Consider the following 17422-nt stretch of genomic DNA (forward strand, 5'->3'; position numbering starts at 1 on the left):
CACACACATGCTCGGTGCCGTTTTAATAAGAAAGAGGCCAAAGCAAGTGGGAATAGAAGGAGATGTGATAATAAAACCAAAGTAAGACGGTACATTTCTGAGTAAAAATAGATTCAGAGGAGAATATTTCACAAAAATGTGAATAATATAAAAATCTACATTGAATAAAATCCCTGTAGACATTCTGTATGTTTCAAGCATCGTTAAGGGCTTTGTAGCAAAAACTGAAGTTTATGGCAGTGTGATAACAACTCTCTTCCTCCTCCTCCTCATCTCCACAGCAGAGACCCGCACGCTGCCCCGGTCCAGCTCCATGGCAGCAGGTCTGGAGAAAAACGGAAGAACTCGTGTCCAGGCCGTCTTCTCCCATGCTGCCGGTGACAACAGCACGCTGCTTAGCTTCGCTGAGGGCGACGTGATTACCCTGCTGGTACCCGAGGCCCGTGATGGCTGGCACTATGGAGAGAATGAGAAGACAAGGATGTGAGTGCAAAATGAAATGCAGCAAAAAAAGCGACAAATGCAGTTCTGTCAGGATCACTGTAGTCAAAGCTGAGTCGTTATTTCCACCTGCAGTGATTTATATTCGGCCCACTTGGAGAGAGGAGTGACAGAATAGAGGAATCTGCGACAAACAGACATAATGTTAAATAAGTCAGAAATGGCATGATCAGCATGAAGTGGAGGAGCTGGGGCGAAGAAGGGTTGCAAAGTGGGTTGCAGCGGCAACTGCAGACTGTAGGTGAACAGGTCAGCCAATGCTGTGCATTAGATTTTTGTGTTGTTTATATTTGATGTCCTCCTTCTGCAGGCGTGGCTGGTTTCCCTTCTCCTACACACGGGTGATCACTGAAGGAGACTCTATGCGGCAACTTCGAGTACACAAGTGGGTGTTTGCACTTTGCAGACTTCATTGTTTTGAATGCATAATCAAACTGAATGTTATTAAGTTAAATATTAATATTATTCACAGAAACTTAATGATTTTGTTGGTTAACCTGCCAGATCTCCTTTACCAGTAGAGTTGGGGTTTTTACATAAATATTAATGTGAGATGTTACTCCTTACTCGGGCAGCGGGGTGGAGCTGCGTTGTATTACAGCAATGATGTAATTGTGCCCATGTACAGTGCTTGTGAGTCCATCAAATGCACTGAAGCATTTTTCAGAAGCATCCCAGAAACGGCTCTCTGTTCTGTGCGGCACAAAATGCACAGCGAGTGTATTTTGGCCAAAGTCATGTCAAACTGCACAGAACAGATGAAATGGGCAGGAAAAGCATTAGGAAGCTGATCAATTTTCAAAATAAAAGACCCTGGCTAAAATCTTCTGAAATGCTTTGGTTGGGATTTGATGCTGTGTGAAGGATGACACAAACCCCACCGAAGACGAAGCATCCCACACACAAAAAATGCACTTAGGAGCTGGTGAAAGCCTCTGTCTGCTGAACGTAGTCACACATCGATGAAGCAATGAGCGAGGAGGGGAGGGAGGTGGTCTCACACACACACACACAACCCCGTTCAGCTATCCTAGTGAGGACCTTCATTGACATAATGCTTTCCCTAGCCCCTTACCCTAAACCTAACCATAACCTAATTGTAACCCTGACACTAAAACCACATTTTGAGCCTCAAAAATGGCTTTAAATGCCTTTGTGAGGACCAGGTTGTGTGTCCTCACAAGCAGTTTTCAGTCCTCACAAAGATAGCTAGACAGGAACACACACACACACACACACAAACAAACATAACAAACTCTATATACAAATATCAGACTCTAGGCTATACTGCCTCAAAATAACACTGCGATATGACGTACTCATACTGGGAACAGTAATGCATGTTATTGTATTACATTGCATAAATATAATGTGATTGCACTGCCCCAGCACTCAAAATGATATTGTACCTTGCAGCAAAAGTAAACCAATCATGAAAGTACTTCCAAAATCAAAATCAGTCCCCTGATGACTCGCCCATATACCTTCCCTACCTAGAGACATCAAATGTTAGCGCCTGATTGGCCCAGGAGGAATTGCCCGATGGGGGATCACATGATTTACAGTTTCCTCCTTTTCTGTGTACTTCTTTGTGTTTCTAGTCTCCACCATGGCAAAAGCAGCAGCACGGGCAACCTTCTAGAGAGAGAAGACATGGCTCTCCCCGTCCCTGATTATGGCATCCACTCCCGTATGGCAGCACAGAGCGCTGCTGCGCTGCACGGCAGACAACAACGCCCCTACAGTGTGGCGGTGCCAGGCTTCTCACAGGTGGGGGGCCTGCAAAACAAGCACACAAACACATGCAAACTCTCATCCACCCACATGGGTTCACACATGACACACGAGCAGTCTCACGAAACCTGGCAAAGATCTCGTCTGTCTCAGAAAGTTTGGAGGTAGCTTCCCCCTACGTGCTGCCAGCCGGAGATGCTTCGCTTTGACTCGCTCTCTCTTAGCTTACATAAACGCACAAATCAGCTCTGCCTCGCTTCACATTCCTGGTCACAGAGGGTCGAGTGTAAGATGAGGCACAGCTCAGATTGCAGAGGTCTACCGCTGTCGCTGAAGGAAGTGCTTCTGACAGGCATCAGCTGATAACAGAGTCGGCGTTCAGCCAGGCTAAAGAGAAGGCAGCTGTGGTGATGGAGGCAGCTTAATTTTTCAGAAGGAAAAATCAAAAGTAGCCTTACGCAACGGTAAACTTCACTACTGGCCCACCTTCACTCCTACGCCTCACCTGGAACATTACATGTGGGCGATGCCTAATTGCTCAGCAGTCATGTAACATCAAGCTTTGAAACATCTCTGCTGACATTTAAGGAAAAATGTGTTTTGTAATTTTGGTCAAGGATATGTATGCGTGGAAGTTATTCGGTCATTCACTTCTGATTTGATCTTTAATAAAGCACAAAATTTTGTTTGTTTAATATGAACATAAAAATGGAAAATATGTTAAATATATTTTACACTGTTTCACTTTTAAGTCATCAATTTCAACCAGTCAGTGAAAGAATAATGAGATGATAACCAGGAGAGGGGCTGATGTATATTGTAGTGTATTTTCCTACCATACAGCTTCTTTAACATCTCCAGTTTTCGTTTGATGATGCTGCATCTTCTTCTTTATGTTTCTTTGTCGCCACCTTCTGACTGCTTTTGTCATTGCAACAGTTCACGACGTTTCAGAACCAGGCTCAACTAAACTCAATTTTTTATTTTGGTTAACAAAAATTATTTTTGTTAAGAGCACATTTTGTAAAATGTGCCTTTAAGAGAGAATGCAGTAAAATTTAAAAAGTAAATTAAAAAATAAATAAATTTATTAATAATAAATATTATTAATTAATATTTATTTGCTCAATAAATAACAATTTATTTTTACAGATCTTTTACATTTGTGTCTTCTTGTTTTTAATAAACAGTTGAAATTGTTAAGCACTGTCTTTACCTTATTATCTTATTAGCTTATATTATCTCATCATACTGGTATGAGTGACAGTTAATGTGGTTTTCATGCTTTATTTCAGAGTTCATATTTAAAGTGCACAAACTAAATGTTTCTTTCTTCTTTGATTATGTCTTTGCAGCAGGGAGTCGAAGAGTATGAGCCCCGCTTCCCCACAAGGTAAGAACCACTCAGCTTGATTCAGTCAGTGTGTTTTTTGTGTGTGCCAGGAATCAGCTTCAACTCAGTTCCAGTTCAGTCATTTCAAATGCACTCGGCAGTGTTTGTGGGTGGGAAGCCAAAGTGGAATTCTGTCCCGTTGGCTCGAGGGCTGGAATCTGAGGCATCAGTGAGAGTTAGTTTACCAAACAGCTGAAGATGGAGAGATGAGGGATTGGGACAGATCCTGGTGCATGCCAAGTTCAGACCCACAAACAGACAACCAGCAGGACACACCACACTCTTTGTGTTGTTTTTCTTAGTTCTCCTCTGTTTGCAGCAGCGTGATAGGAATCCATAGGTGATAAGATGGTGCAGTTCTGACCGCATAATGGTTTTAAAGAAGGCTGGCTTTATCTTTAAGTCATCCATTAGTAACAATTGTTTCTCTCTGTAAAACTAGATTACATTAATCATCTCTTAGTGCTGTTTTGTCAAAGCCACCGTGTGGCTCGTCCATGCCCAGTGAGTCCTCTGGTGTTTAGAAGTGCTGCTGTTTTAACACAAATCATACTTTAGACACCTAAACCAAGTAGTTTTTAATGGCTAATCCCAAGCCAGCAGTTTTTGGTGCGTAAACCTGACGAGTCAAAGTGAAAGTAAAAAAGTGGGGACTGTTATGCAGTCTCGATCTAGGCCCAAACTAGGATCCTTAACTGATAGACCTGCTTGTGGGCTCCAAAAAGCCAGTATTCCTGAGTCCAGAGGACATTGTGCATGAAATGGGGAGTCACAGGAGGCACCTGACAAAGTGGCAGTTAATTAGACCTCAGGAAGAGAAATAGTTGATTAATTTAAGTGTAAGTCGTTTTAAGTTTCCTTTTGTTCATTAAGTTAAGAAAGAAAATCATGCTTTGACTCCACGGCACCTTCCCGTCACGCCACCGCCCCCCACGCTCCATGCAGCTCCTTCTGTCTGCTAACTGCACTCACTCAATCCCTGCTCGTTAAAACCACATCCACATTTTGCTTTAAAATGAGGCTCAGATCCAGTTAAACTTGTAGGTTATGCTTGTCATGTCAGAGGGTAGACGAGGTTTCTGCGTCTGCGTGTGTCCTGGTTTTGTGTTTGCTGTTGTTTCTCCTGAGCCAGCCCACCTGGAAGCCTCTCCCTCTCTGTGTCCACAGTTCCACAGAGGGCAAATTGATTTCGACAGTGTGAGGACAGACAGACAAACAGGCACAGACTCAGCCACACGATAGGACATGCACCTCGCTGCCCATCTGTCATCCTTAACCCACCCTCTTTCCCGCCTCCCTACCTCCTTCTCACGACAATAAACTCACCCCAAGCCGGTCAGTTCGAGGAAGACGCTTGGGTGTCTTTCTTTTTCTCCCTCTGATCTCCCTCCCTTCGTCCTTCAGTCCTGCCCTGTGCTGTCTAACTGGCCAGTAGCCACACTGGGCCGCTGGTGGAGCTTTGGTGCAGAGCCAAGCCAAAACCAGAACAAAGTGGACTCTGTGCCATCCGCATATTCAAAATCAGTGTGATGGACATTTTCTGTGAGGAAAATGTAACCTTTGCTTGTCTTTCATGCATGTACATTTCTTTTATATATTGCTGGGAGTTATATTTTCCCAACGAAGGAACCTGATTTTCACTAATGTCAGTGCTCTCAGTTAGAAAGACAGTGTAAAGAATGATATGTAAATCAGGGTGTAATCCTAAAGTGGTTGATCCCAAAGAGGATTTTTATATTATGTAAAAATGACATTGCAATCAATGCTTTTACTGGATCTTTCAGTATTTAACAATAATTCTACCTTTTCATGCTGTGAGGTTTTGTATTCCTCTGACATAAGAGGCCATGTATCGCGAGTAGTGAACAGCTCATGTAAATGTTTTCACACATGAAACGTGGGGGAAAAAAAATGTGACGGGAATGTTTACTGTACATAAATGTGCCATACAGAAGTGCTTGTCATGCAGTATCTATGATCAGTTTATAAAAAAATGCACCTTATGGAAGTAATAGTCTATATTTCTGACTGTGTGTAAACAAACTTACTGTAACGTTCTCAGTGTGAGCCTCTGCGCTCGGATGGACACACAAACACACCACTCTCGGGGTCCTTTGACTGTCTGTTGTGGTGCCTGAATATTGTGCCAAGGCTGAATGGGGTCAACTAACTTACGCGAGGCTCTGAGCCGAGTTTAGTGCTGAAACTGTTTGTTCGTTAGTCAGTTAACTGATGTGTTGTGCCGATTAAGTGTTTGAAATAACTTATCAGGCTTAAATGCCAAATATTTGTTGGCTTCGGGTTCTCAAATACAGACATTTGCTGCTTTTCTCTGTTTTTATATGACTGCAAATTAAATATATTTGGGTTTTGAGCTCATTAGAAGGATATCACTTTGACATCACCAGTTAAAAAAGAAAGGATCGATTAATTGCTCATAAAAATGATTAGAGTTGGAGGCAAACTCTGGTTCATGCATGAAAGAAAAGACAACTGGTATTGCGGCGCTGCTCGGTACACGTGAAACCATTAAAAAAGTTTTTTTATCATAAATAAAAAATAGGCATAAAGTTCATTTAAAAGATTCAAAATCCGTTTCTACTTTCAAAAATATTCACATGTGGTGCTTCTGCTGTCGGTTAACTTCTGTGATTAATGTCGTTTTATGGGAACTTAAGACTTCACATGAACCATCAGCGGTATTGTGATTAATAGAAAAAAAACTACACTGGCTACAGAGTGGTGATTATACTGTGCTGCATTCAGCCAAAGTACAGACTACTGAAGGCACAGCCGCCTGCAGCTTTGAAGGGGAGAGGAATTCATTTGTGGTTGAAGCCTCATTCAGCCTTCTTGTACTGCTGTCTCTGCGATTAAAAGCCTGATTCGTTTTTTTCTCCAAACCTCAGTGAGTAAAGAATGTCAAGAGAACTGTTTGTCTGATCCTTTGTGTGCTCAATAAAAATACCGGTGTGCTTGTCTGTATGTCGGCCCAGTTAGTGCCTGTCTGTGCTAACCGCTGTCCCTTTGTTGACATCTGGTGTCCACGAGCTAGCCCGCTGGGACGTAGTTTCGGCTTCTGACTGAGTGCTTTCTTCACCAAAGAGAGGAGGTTAAAAATGAAACTGTGCATCTCTCCCATTCCTCCTACACTGCAAAAAATGCTTTTACTAAATTGTTAATGAGGGAAATTGTTTGAAGAGTCTTGCAATATATTTTTTTGCAAGTATGTGATAAAGTAAGGCACATGCATTAAAAAAAAACCAACTTTCAAGTGCTGCTTTTCTGATCTGCCACTTATAGACAGAAAAATATTTCCAGACTCTGCCTGAGACCTAACACAGACCTTTTTTGCACTGTAGAAATGTTCTCCTTGCTGCACATGTCTGTTGTCTCTGTGCTCTCTTCTTCTCCTCTCCGTTTGTCTGTCACCTAACACTCGTCTTCCCCCCTTAGCTTTGCCAACCCCCCCGTCTTTTTTCATCTCTGTTTTGATGAATTTAGAGACAAAAGTCGAGTGCAAACGACTGGAAGCTGCCAGTGTTTCTTCTTTCTCCACTAAAATAGTCCAAGGTATGGCTGACATCGCTGCAGAGATAGCACACCAATCACCTGTGGCTAATAACGCCAGCATTCACTGACGTGCTCTGATTGTGAGGGGTTTTGTTGTAAAAGAGTTACAAGGAAAACATCTAAATATTGTATAGAGAATTTATGTATGTGCATGCTTTGGGGGCACCAAAAAGTGTAACACTGATGACCTCAAATGTATGGTGAATTTCTACTCTTACAAAGTATTAAATAAATTTATTCAGCTGGATATTTTTATTGTTTCTGTTCGTTTTTTCCCTGAAGGCTTTGGTGTGACATGATGAAACGTTTACGAAACACCATTTGAAGAAGCTTTTAATTAGCCTTCAAGTGCCAAACTAGCTCGTAAAACCAACGAACTTTCATTGACAGGCAGCATTTCAACTCTCGATTCTGGCTTTAAGTTTGTGCTGACTAAACTTTAGTCACCACATCTTTTCTCACAGCTAACAAACTGGGGATCGCCTTCTTGCTTTAATACATTAACAAGCGGCTCTTCTTGCACATTTGACATCACCACTCTTATCTACATTTCTGGAACCGAGACCCATCATAACCTCCCACCGGGCTTGTTGCATGTACAGTGTGTGTGTGTTCTGTGCACAGTAGTACTTACACTGCATCCTGACCTGCTATACACACCCACTGGCCTGCTCCTCCTGCTGCTAGCAAAGGTACTTTTTTCAACTCAACTGTGTGTGTGTGAGTGAGTGTGTCTGTTTGTGTATTGCGATCAACACAACGTGTTCATTTTAAGTGTTTTTTTATTTTTGTAGTTGTTTTGCTTCACTGTGTGGTGGGTTCACATGCCTGTTTGCCTGTTTTTTAATTTAATCTTTATTTTCCCCCATGTGACACATGTGAATATGTATTGGTCATAATTTAAATGTAAACAGTCTCGGTGAATTTGTGGAGTTCTGATCTGTTTTTTGTCACGTTTCAATTTAATCTAAGTAAATGATGACAATAATTTTGGCTAATTTAGTAATATTAAACAAGATCTTTGCTGAGTTTGACTGGCAGCCTCTGCAGACGCTGTGTTTAATGTGGTGCTGATGTTGGTGAAAAAATCCTTCTTAACCTTTGGCTCAGTGAAGGTACAGCAGTGAGATCATGATGGAAAACTGTTCAGAGCAGTCATGTAAAAGTCTCACAGTGTTATCACTGAATATATCTGGCACTGTGTTACAGATAATAATGTGGAAAAAATCAAACAAAAGGAGCAACAGTACCTTCTAAATACAGGCTCCAGTCAGCTCAGTCTTGGTCTGTTTTCCCTTTTAATACCTTTAATGATACCTTGTGTTAACAGGAAACCAAATATATATGCCTTATAATGTGCAGCCATGTTAGGAGGAAGTGTGTAGTAATTCATTTCCCTGTCTCACGTTGGAAGATGTGAGTTGGTATTTGATCCTGACTGTTGACACATGGGGATTGTTTCTGCCTTTCAGTACAGGGCCTGATTACGCCCGCTTTTGAGTGACCAAAGCCCATCGTAAGTGAATAATCTTGGGTCTAAAGTGTCTTCGTGTATCCACTTGCTTTTGAATTTTTCATTATAACTGAAAGCTGCTTCATTTTTTTGTGTTTTCTTTGCGAGCTGTGGAGTGGCTTTTGGGTTATTTCCATCGCTGTTTGTTTGTTTTTAATGTGATGTGACTGCTGACCTCATCAGCTGATTGTGGGCTGTTACACTTTGCCTGAAAAACGTGTTGTTTGTTTCGGCATCATGCTTTTCGCCTCAGCTTTCTCTCTATTTGCATGACTCAGACCTTTTTATTTTCAGCAGCAATATGGCTGAAAAAAAACCTCAACCCATTGTTCCATCCTGTGCTCTTGTTGACCTCGTCTTCCGTTACCATTTTACATTTTAACAAATAAAAACCACAATCCCTTTTGCTCTTTTTCTTCCTAGCGATGATCCACCAGGCGAGCCGGATGTGGAGGCCCCGGCCAAACCGCCCCTCTCCGACGATGAGGATGAAATCGAGGAGGACCACCTTGATGAAGCTCACTATGATTCCTTGGAGAAGACTTCCAGTCCTCCAGGGGACTTCTGAGCTTTCTTTCAATGTAAACCAGCTGTAGGTGGATCACTGGTGCACAATTTCACCCTCAACCCTAAACTGGAAGGCTCTGATTTACCCTCGGTATTACAATAATGCTACAAAATGAAAAGAATGAAATATAATCAGCAGATAAAGTGCACTACAACATGTCACGGCAACAGTAATCTCTGTAATCGCCCGGAGAAAATGTAAATAAATACTAGGATTGACTTTATATTTAACCACGTAGCAAGGAAGCCACATTCAAAAGTTACAAAAATGAAAGATGAGGTTTTCCTGTTGATTGGTGACTTTGGTAAAGTGGCATTTTAGATGAGCAGCAGTGGAGCTGATTCACTTTTGTAAAGGTTTTAAAGCCTACAAGGAGCATGTGGTGTATAAAAAGAAGAATGAGAGCAGATGTTTACTCGTGTGGCTCATGTGGTTCATTTTAAAGTCAGAATTGTTGCCTCTTGTATCGTATCGTTACCCAAAGACTAAAGCCTAGCTCCATGTAGACTCACAGGATCATTAGCCGGTCATTTAAAATGCAGCTCCTCCCCTCTTGCCTTGTCAATGAAAGGGCTTTAAAATTGCTAAGCTTTACACCATGCTGGGGGACTCACCTTTGAGCCTCACCTCTCAATACTGCCTTTTCACCTGGCAAGAGCACCTCATGCTTGTCAAACAGTCCAGTGTTTGCACCATAAGAAACGTCTTATTCAGAGACCGATGATCTTAAAGCACGACGGCAGAAAAAAAAGTACTGAAACACATCAGAAAGGTAGATTATATGGAAAAAGATATCTGTAGAATACGTTTGTGCTGATAGCATCACAACTGATAAGCACACTACTCGTAGTACTGTACCTTCAACTAATTCTGTACTCACAGGAAATCTTTTATCTTTCTGCAGTACTAGAGATAAGCAGCCGTGCAGGCGTTTGTACCTACACTTAATAATGAATTTCACTGGTTCTCAGATTCATGTTTGATTGTTATTGTTCGTAGTGAACAAGCACTTTATAAGATCTTCTTAAAGCAACATGTTCAGCTGAGATTTAATTCAGTAACACAATCAACAGGAGAAACTTTGTAATTGCATGTTGTTTATCTAGTTTAAGGTAATCGTTGACAGGCAAACAGGGTCACGCTAACGTAGGTTGTGTTGGTTGCACTGAGGTCATTAAGATGTGCTCGTTTCGGTGTCTGTGGTTTACTTGTTTAAGAATTTAAAATACATTTAAATCTTAGATTTAAGCGGGGGTGTAATAATAACTTGATAAAGTACTGAAAACTACATTTAGAAAAATCACACCATCCCTCTGCTTTTCCCACTTATTGAGTTATTGATTATTTTTCATTAGCATGAACAATTATTTGATTGCAGTAAGTGTCATGGTTCTTACTGATAATAATGATATTCTAGGGTCCAGTGTGGGTACCTGCTCAGGTTAGGTTTGGTTTACCTTCATGTTGGAATAGCAAACTGGAAAACAGGTTTGAACTACTTAACTACTGGATATATATCTAGGGGGAAGGACCCACATCAGGAATTATGCAAAATTTCAGGTCTCAACTTTTTTGAAAATTATTATTCAGAAAATTATTCCAGGATGTGAAAGTTGTTTTTAAAATTTTTGTCCTCGCATCTTTCAAGCATGTGTTTCTCAAAATTATATCCAAAATTTGTGAAAGGCTCATTTTCAAAATAGGACATTTTGAAAGTTTCATATTTATCTGAGTATTTTAATATATCTTAATGGAATTTTAAAATATCTCCATAAATATAAAAAATTACCTCTTTAAAAATATTTCAGTGGATGAGGGTCATTCACTGAAATATCTTTTAAAGAAAACCAATAACACAAGAGACCTGAAATTTTAATTCCTATTAATAAGTGATGAACTGACATAAAAATACTTTTTTTTTCTTAGCCTTCAGAGAACCAGATTTCTTTTACGTTGTTGATGAATTTCATCAGTAAATTTTAGTTAACAGGACTATGAGGTGAATTCCTATTCACAATAATAAAAATTAAGACTTTGAGATTTGACAAGAAACAAATTTGAATGTAACTGGTTTTAAACCCGATTTAAGCAACAATTGCAAGTCTGATTTATTTGTTTTTATACTTTTCATATTAGCAGAGCAGAATTAGCCTCAGTACTTTCCGCCCTTATTAAAGCACCCGTACCTCCAATGTAGTGAACGACGGAGCTTGTTATTACACATGGATGTAATCCATGTGTAATAACACATCGAAACTATCATGCACCTTATTGTATGTGCATGCAAAACATGTATCCACCACTAGATGGCAATAAAACTCGACTTCCTCACCTGGATTTAGACGGTTAGAAAGGAAAAAGAGATTTTCTTTAAGGCTATTTTTAAAGTTTCTAGAATTTTTCACACATATTTTCCCCAAAGTCAGCTGGTATTCAGCTGTATATGTCTGAGGATATTTCCAAAAAACTCCATTGTTTTATATTAATTATGAGGAAAAATCAAATTCTGGATTCTGCAGAGATCATGCTAGTACCTTCTCATTATATCAGAGTACTTGTGTAGTACAGAGGTACATATGTATCCATAATGATTCACCTGCATTGGGTGATTCAGTTATTCACTCTGTTTTGTGCTCTGACCTGCTATGATAATCATTTTTAATTGTCTTTCTAAGGAAACTGTTCTTGATTATTGAGATCAATTCATGAAAAACTTCACTTCACTTCAACTATATGCTTTATTGTTCTTATAATATATTTGATAGTTGAAATTATCAAGTCTTCATACACTTATAGTGCTGTCTTCAGTTTCCCTATAGTTAATACAAAATTACACGGGATGTTTTGGAAATATCTGCATTATTTATTATTAGATGATCCCACATGTCCCAGCTCATTTTACAGTTATGCTTCAGGGGGAGATATAAGAAATTAGCTGAAAACTATGTGACTCAGAAATATGGAAACCAATAAAACCTACGTTAATGTAACATAAGGAGTACTGTACTGGCAGTCTACACTATAATGATGTGAGTTGATGGTAAACAAATTGTTTGTTTTTTAGTTTAATTCTGACAATAAAGAATCAAGTATTTAACAATATTGTGCAGTGTTTTTTTTTTATCTGTTATAATGCTCAAAAATTTAACCCTGAGAAACTTTAAAATTGATCTGTTACACTTTTCCTCATTAATTTTAAAGGTGGTCAAAGTTTTAGCACAGAATAAGATAAATAAGGATAGCTGTAAACACACAAAGCTCGACTGGTACTCTTCAGCAATAAAAACATGGAGCTGGAACTGAGCATAACAGGCTCCCTTTAACATGCTGTCCTCAGTGAGTTGCATGACACAGAGTGTAAAGATGATGAGAATGTACCATGCATCGACTTCACCCTTCCACCTGACAACAACAGCATCGTTTCTCTGGATATTCTGCTGGGATATCCTGAGTCATCCTGCATGCAGGCGACATGCTACACCTGATAAATCCCATTTTTATTCCTGGCACATTATCTCAGATGGGTTGTAACCTTTTGGTTACACAGAGTCATCTGATGCCATTATGATTCACTTAGAAGAAAACACAGTTTGAAGAACAATAGTGCTGGTAGAGTAAAACCTTTAAAACTTAAACGATAGAGGTTGAGAGATTAAAACTTTACTACTTTTTATTTGATGTCCTAAAGCAGGAGTGTCGAACTCCAGGCCTCGAGGGCCGGTGTCCTGCAGGCTTTAGATCTCACCCTGGGTCAACACACCTGAATCACATGATTAGTTCATTACCAGGTTTCTGGAGAACTTCAAGACATGTTGAGGATGTAATTTAGCCATTTAAATCAGCTGTTTTGGATCAAGGACACATCTAAAACCTGCAGGACACCGGCCCTCGAGGCCTGGATTTTGACACCTGTGTCCTAAAGGAATCCACTTGTTTGAAATATAAAATTCTTTATGGAAAAACACAGAGTTTAGTTTCAGATCGTCTTCCTGTGAGTTTAAGGACAAATGGAAATGGGTGTTGGATTTGACACTCACCAAGAAGTTTCTTCATATATTGGCTTGCCTTCGTGACCCTTCTACCTGATCCTCTGCCTTTCTTCTAACCCAGCTTATATTGAATTTTTACTTACTGTAAAAAATTGCCCAAATTGAAGTCCTGTAAGAGAACTATAATGCTAAAATGTTTTGAAAAAATAACATCGATTATCTGAAAAGTTTGTTTGGGTAAAATACAATGTTTCCTGTGCCCGAGGAAGTTCACAAGCAACCTGAAAACATATCAATCTTCTGTATTTTTACATTCCTGTTAAGTTGATATAATATGCGGTACGTTTATACTATAGAAGACTTTACACACCATGTGACTGGAATTTGGTGGCTTAATAGGTTTTGAGTGCAAAAATGGTTCCCATTGCACCTTTTAACACAGACAACGAAGATGAGAGACTGTTTTGTTTTATACATGGATTTAAAAATGAAGTTTTAAAAACTTATATTTAATATCAGAGTTCTTCAGTATTTGTTGGTTGTCCAAAATGAATCTAAGGACTCTTTAAATTTTACATCTGAACTCTTTAACAACTCTGTAAGATTTTAGAGTCTACATGTGTAAATAAATTAATTGATTTAAAAACACGTAAAAAAATGGCCAATATATTTAACATGTGTAAACCAGATTTTATTTGTAATTGATAGAAGGTACAGAAAGTAACGATGTGACCAGGTCATTGTTGGGGCACACATTATGACAGTATCTCAACCAAAGCTTCTCCTGCACGTTTGTGCCTTTGGTTCAAGGCCAGTGAGCTTCCTGTCTGTCCTCACAATGGGGTGAAAACATACACAGCATCTCTTTGGCAACAATAAACATAAGAGATTTTTTAAACCTTCCCTCCCTCACAGATACAGTACAGCAATACTCTAAAAAGTATTTTTGTTGAGATACAAAAATATTACGGACAGCCATCTAGATGTTTCTATGCTAAACTGTTACAGAATATTAAAGCCTTGGAAGGCAAACAAACATTTAAGACACTACATGTTGATCACCGAGCATCTTTCAAAGGTGGAATCAAACTTTTCCATCCAGCAAACACACCAACCCATCAGTCTTTCTCACAGTTTTACAAACAGAGCAAAGCATGACAGCATTTTCTTATCATCATGACATCAGCCCTCTGTGGCCTTTCAACAAGCTGATCAGACCAGTTAGGCTTATTATAAATTAGAGTCTCACTTAACAACAATGAGGCTCAAAGGGATTCGTTTTGTGTGATAATGATTTTGAACAGTCTTTTCCTGTTAGTCTGAAAAAAGTCCAACAGTTCAACTTCTAATCCTAGAATTATTGTACAAATCTGCTCCAAACAAGTTGTTCCAAACATAACATGATGGGTAAATGGTCAGAAACAGAGAAATACTGGATCTATAATGTGCTGATTTACAAACACAAAAATCACATTTGTTCAGACAAACCTCAGTGCAGACAAAAACCGGACAGTATTTAAATGTTGTTGGGTAACTTGAGATGTTAGCGTGCAGGGATGGGCAATATGATGGTACACACCAATGAAAAAATGTTTCTACCGCGGTATCTCTTACTGCTTTTCCACCAATGTGGCATTCCTGGCAGTTCTGCCTTGGAGTCTTTTGAGAACCATTGTGACAGGTTTGACAGCGTTGTGGTTTTTCCACTCTACCATGCCTTTCTTTGGAGACAGATATTTATTTGGAGGGTATGCCTTCAGTACCTCCGTAGGCTGCACTACATCTTCTCGCATGTCAGTGAGTATTACTGCTCTCTAGCTATGTTGGATTAACAGTATCTTTGCATCAATGTGATGAAGTGCCTTGATTTGTCAGGCATCTGCTGGTTAACCAAAACAGACATTTTGTCTATATTTTTGAGCTGAAGATCCAGTACACGCACATCATGATAAAATATTACATTATATTGCCCACCCCTACTGGCTTACATCACTGTTAGGTTCAGTCGATGTCAGTTTTAATGACCTGTGTACCTGCCTTAAAAATAAAAACACTTTCCTTTTGTTTCTTAGCCGTAAATTCTTGTAAATGTGAAACCATGCATTGCTATATTATAAGAAACTTTCATAAGACTTCAGCCTGAAATGACCTCTGTACTTCTTCCCATTATAGTCACAATGTTGTGTCTGATGCTTACAGTAAAGAGGAGTTGGCTGCGATTGTGGTGCTGGCGCCCAGTTTGGTAAATTGAGTGATGTTTGTGTAAAACAGTACAGTCGCGGTCCTGATGTGACAATGAAAAAAGTCACAAATAATTATTAGGTTGTCAAGGTTGCTCAGCTGTTTCCTCAAAAAACAGAAAACATCCTGTAAGCAGACAGCCATTAGGATCCCCTGCGCTTCCATCTTTCACACGAGCACGTCTCTGAATGATCCCAAATACTGACATTATATTACTTGCGATACTTTAAAGATTCTTTTTGATATTCATTATTAATACAGGTAAAACCATTTCCTAAAAAGTATAAAGTCTGCGGAGCTGTACAGTCTTGTTCAAAGTGCTGATCCTTTGTTGAAAAGTCAGAAAGTTGACATTGTGTCTTTTACTCAGCAACAGTTTAACAGTCCTCTTTCTTTAAAGTCCAGGTGGCTCCACACTCTTATGAATGCTCCCCATGACGAATTAGAAAGTGAAAGATGTGGCAAATGTAACGCTTTTCAAAGGTCTGTCCTTCCACATTGTTTCTTTAATCCCAAAAAAATATGTAGATTCAACATACAAGTTCCCCCTGGTTCCTTAAACTCATCATACATACCGTATATATTAATATTCTTGAAATATTATATATTAACAATTCTCTTTTCAGTATTCTAAACAGCTTAGGCCAGACCTACATGGTGGTGAGACGGACCTTTCAAAAGTGTCCACAGGCGGTAAGAGGCACTGTCTTGTGTTTCTAAAACCTGACGTTAAAAATGAAATCAGTAGTCATGCTAGTAGACCGAGTTGTTGTCACAAAGAGGCAGTAAATATCCACAGCTTCTTATTCTTTGTCTCCATCTTCACTGCTTCCTGCAGAAACACAATGAGACAGAAAGGATTAATGTACATCACCCATTTTTACAGGCCACTGGGCATCTTTATCCCCAAAACATTGGCACATATCAAAGACATTTGGCAAGAGTGTATTTTCTCATTATTATGGCAATTCAGCTTTTGGCAATATGCTGCAGCCAACAATTGCATCTTTAATGGGCCAGGTTCCCAGACTGGGTTTAAGTCTAACACAGCAGAAAGATGCATTTTAGTTTTATTCTTTATTTGTCAGCGATCATGCACAAAAACTGTGATCTCATAAGATGCAGCTACTAGCCAGTTTCCATCTGACATCTCTGGGAAGAAAAAATACAGAGTGTAAAACCTTCATATCAACACGTTTACTGCAACGTTTTCATAAAACCTATTGAAATAAAGCTGAAAGTCCACATGATGATTGATTTTAAAATTCGCTGTGATAGTTTACAGAGGCAAAATTAGATATGTATATCCATTGTTAAAAATATGAGTTTCTCGTGAGTTTGCAGAAGTGACCTACCTCCTGCAGATTCCATATCAGAGTCTGAGATGTGAGTGATGGAGAACCGGGAAACGCTGGAGGGAGAGACGGTAAAGCGGGAATACTGCACGGCTGGTTTAGTGTCTGGGGTTGTGGTGATGGAACGGGGTGGAGGGGATTCAGATGCGGCTGAGGATGTTGGCAGTGGGAGTAGGGGGAAGTCATCTTCCCACTCAAAACCCGCACCTGAGTGAAAACAGCAAAGGGGAGGAAGTAATAGTTTGATATCTTAACATGAGAAAGTCTTCAGTGTGCTAATACATTGTGTGTAATCATATTCACATTTGCACATTTGAAAGTAAAAGAATAATACATACTCTCCTCCGAAATGTTCCCGTCTGAAGAGTCATCTGAGGCATTAACCCTTTCTTGGGGTTTGGTTCGAGAACCTTCTGCTCCTAAAGGAAAGCCATGCTCGGCGAGCTCTTTAGTTGGGCTTTCCTAGCAGTTGTGATATTAAAAGAGTCAGTGAGTGGACCAGAATAAACATTATTGATGTGCCATTAATAGAGCCAATATTAAGGCTAAACTTCC

At 39.7% G+C, this 17422-nt stretch overlaps 2 protein-coding genes across 16 annotated transcripts in view; one reads left to right on the forward strand and one right to left on the reverse strand.

Annotated features, from left to right (window-relative positions):
- baiap2b (BAR/IMD domain containing adaptor protein 2b) overlaps nucleotides 1-12379 on the forward strand; it is a 76687-nt gene extending 64308 nt beyond the window's left edge. For 5 of the 13 annotated variants that reach the window (XM_026177868.1, XM_026177870.1, XM_026177871.1 and 2 more), the window contains 5 exons: nucleotides 282-483; nucleotides 812-886; nucleotides 2103-2271; nucleotides 3591-3628; nucleotides 9138-12379. In XM_026177868.1, coding sequence (XP_026033653.1) covers nucleotides 282-483; nucleotides 812-886; nucleotides 2103-2271; nucleotides 3591-3628; nucleotides 9138-9282 — 629 coding nt within the window. In that variant the 3' untranslated portion in view covers nucleotides 9283-12379. Of the gene's footprint in view, nucleotides 1-281; nucleotides 484-811; nucleotides 887-2102; nucleotides 2272-3590; nucleotides 3629-4795; nucleotides 7449-8673; nucleotides 8718-9137 lie in introns of those variants that run through there. The other 8 variants (XM_026177874.1, XM_026177875.1, XM_026177867.1 and 5 more) reach the window with 8 other exon arrangements.
- A 1561-nt stretch (nucleotides 12380-13940) lies between these two features.
- The window catches only part of aatkb (apoptosis-associated tyrosine kinase b), a 69355-nt gene continuing 65873 nt past the window's right edge, over nucleotides 13941-17422 (reverse strand). For all 3 annotated transcript variants that reach the window (XM_026177844.1, XM_026177846.1, XM_026177845.1), the window contains 3 exons: nucleotides 17206-17329; nucleotides 16868-17074; nucleotides 13941-16344 (listed from right to left, as the gene is read on the reverse strand). In XM_026177844.1, the coding sequence (XP_026033629.1) occupies nucleotides 16316-16344; nucleotides 16868-17074; nucleotides 17206-17329 (360 nt within the window). In that variant the 3' untranslated portion in view covers nucleotides 13941-16315. The remainder of the gene's footprint in view (nucleotides 16345-16867; nucleotides 17075-17205; nucleotides 17330-17422) is intronic.

This window comes from Astatotilapia calliptera, chromosome 8, assembly GCF_900246225.1.
Source record: "Astatotilapia calliptera chromosome 8, fAstCal1.2, whole genome shotgun sequence".
NCBI lineage: Eukaryota > Metazoa > Chordata > Actinopteri > Cichliformes > Cichlidae > Astatotilapia > Astatotilapia calliptera.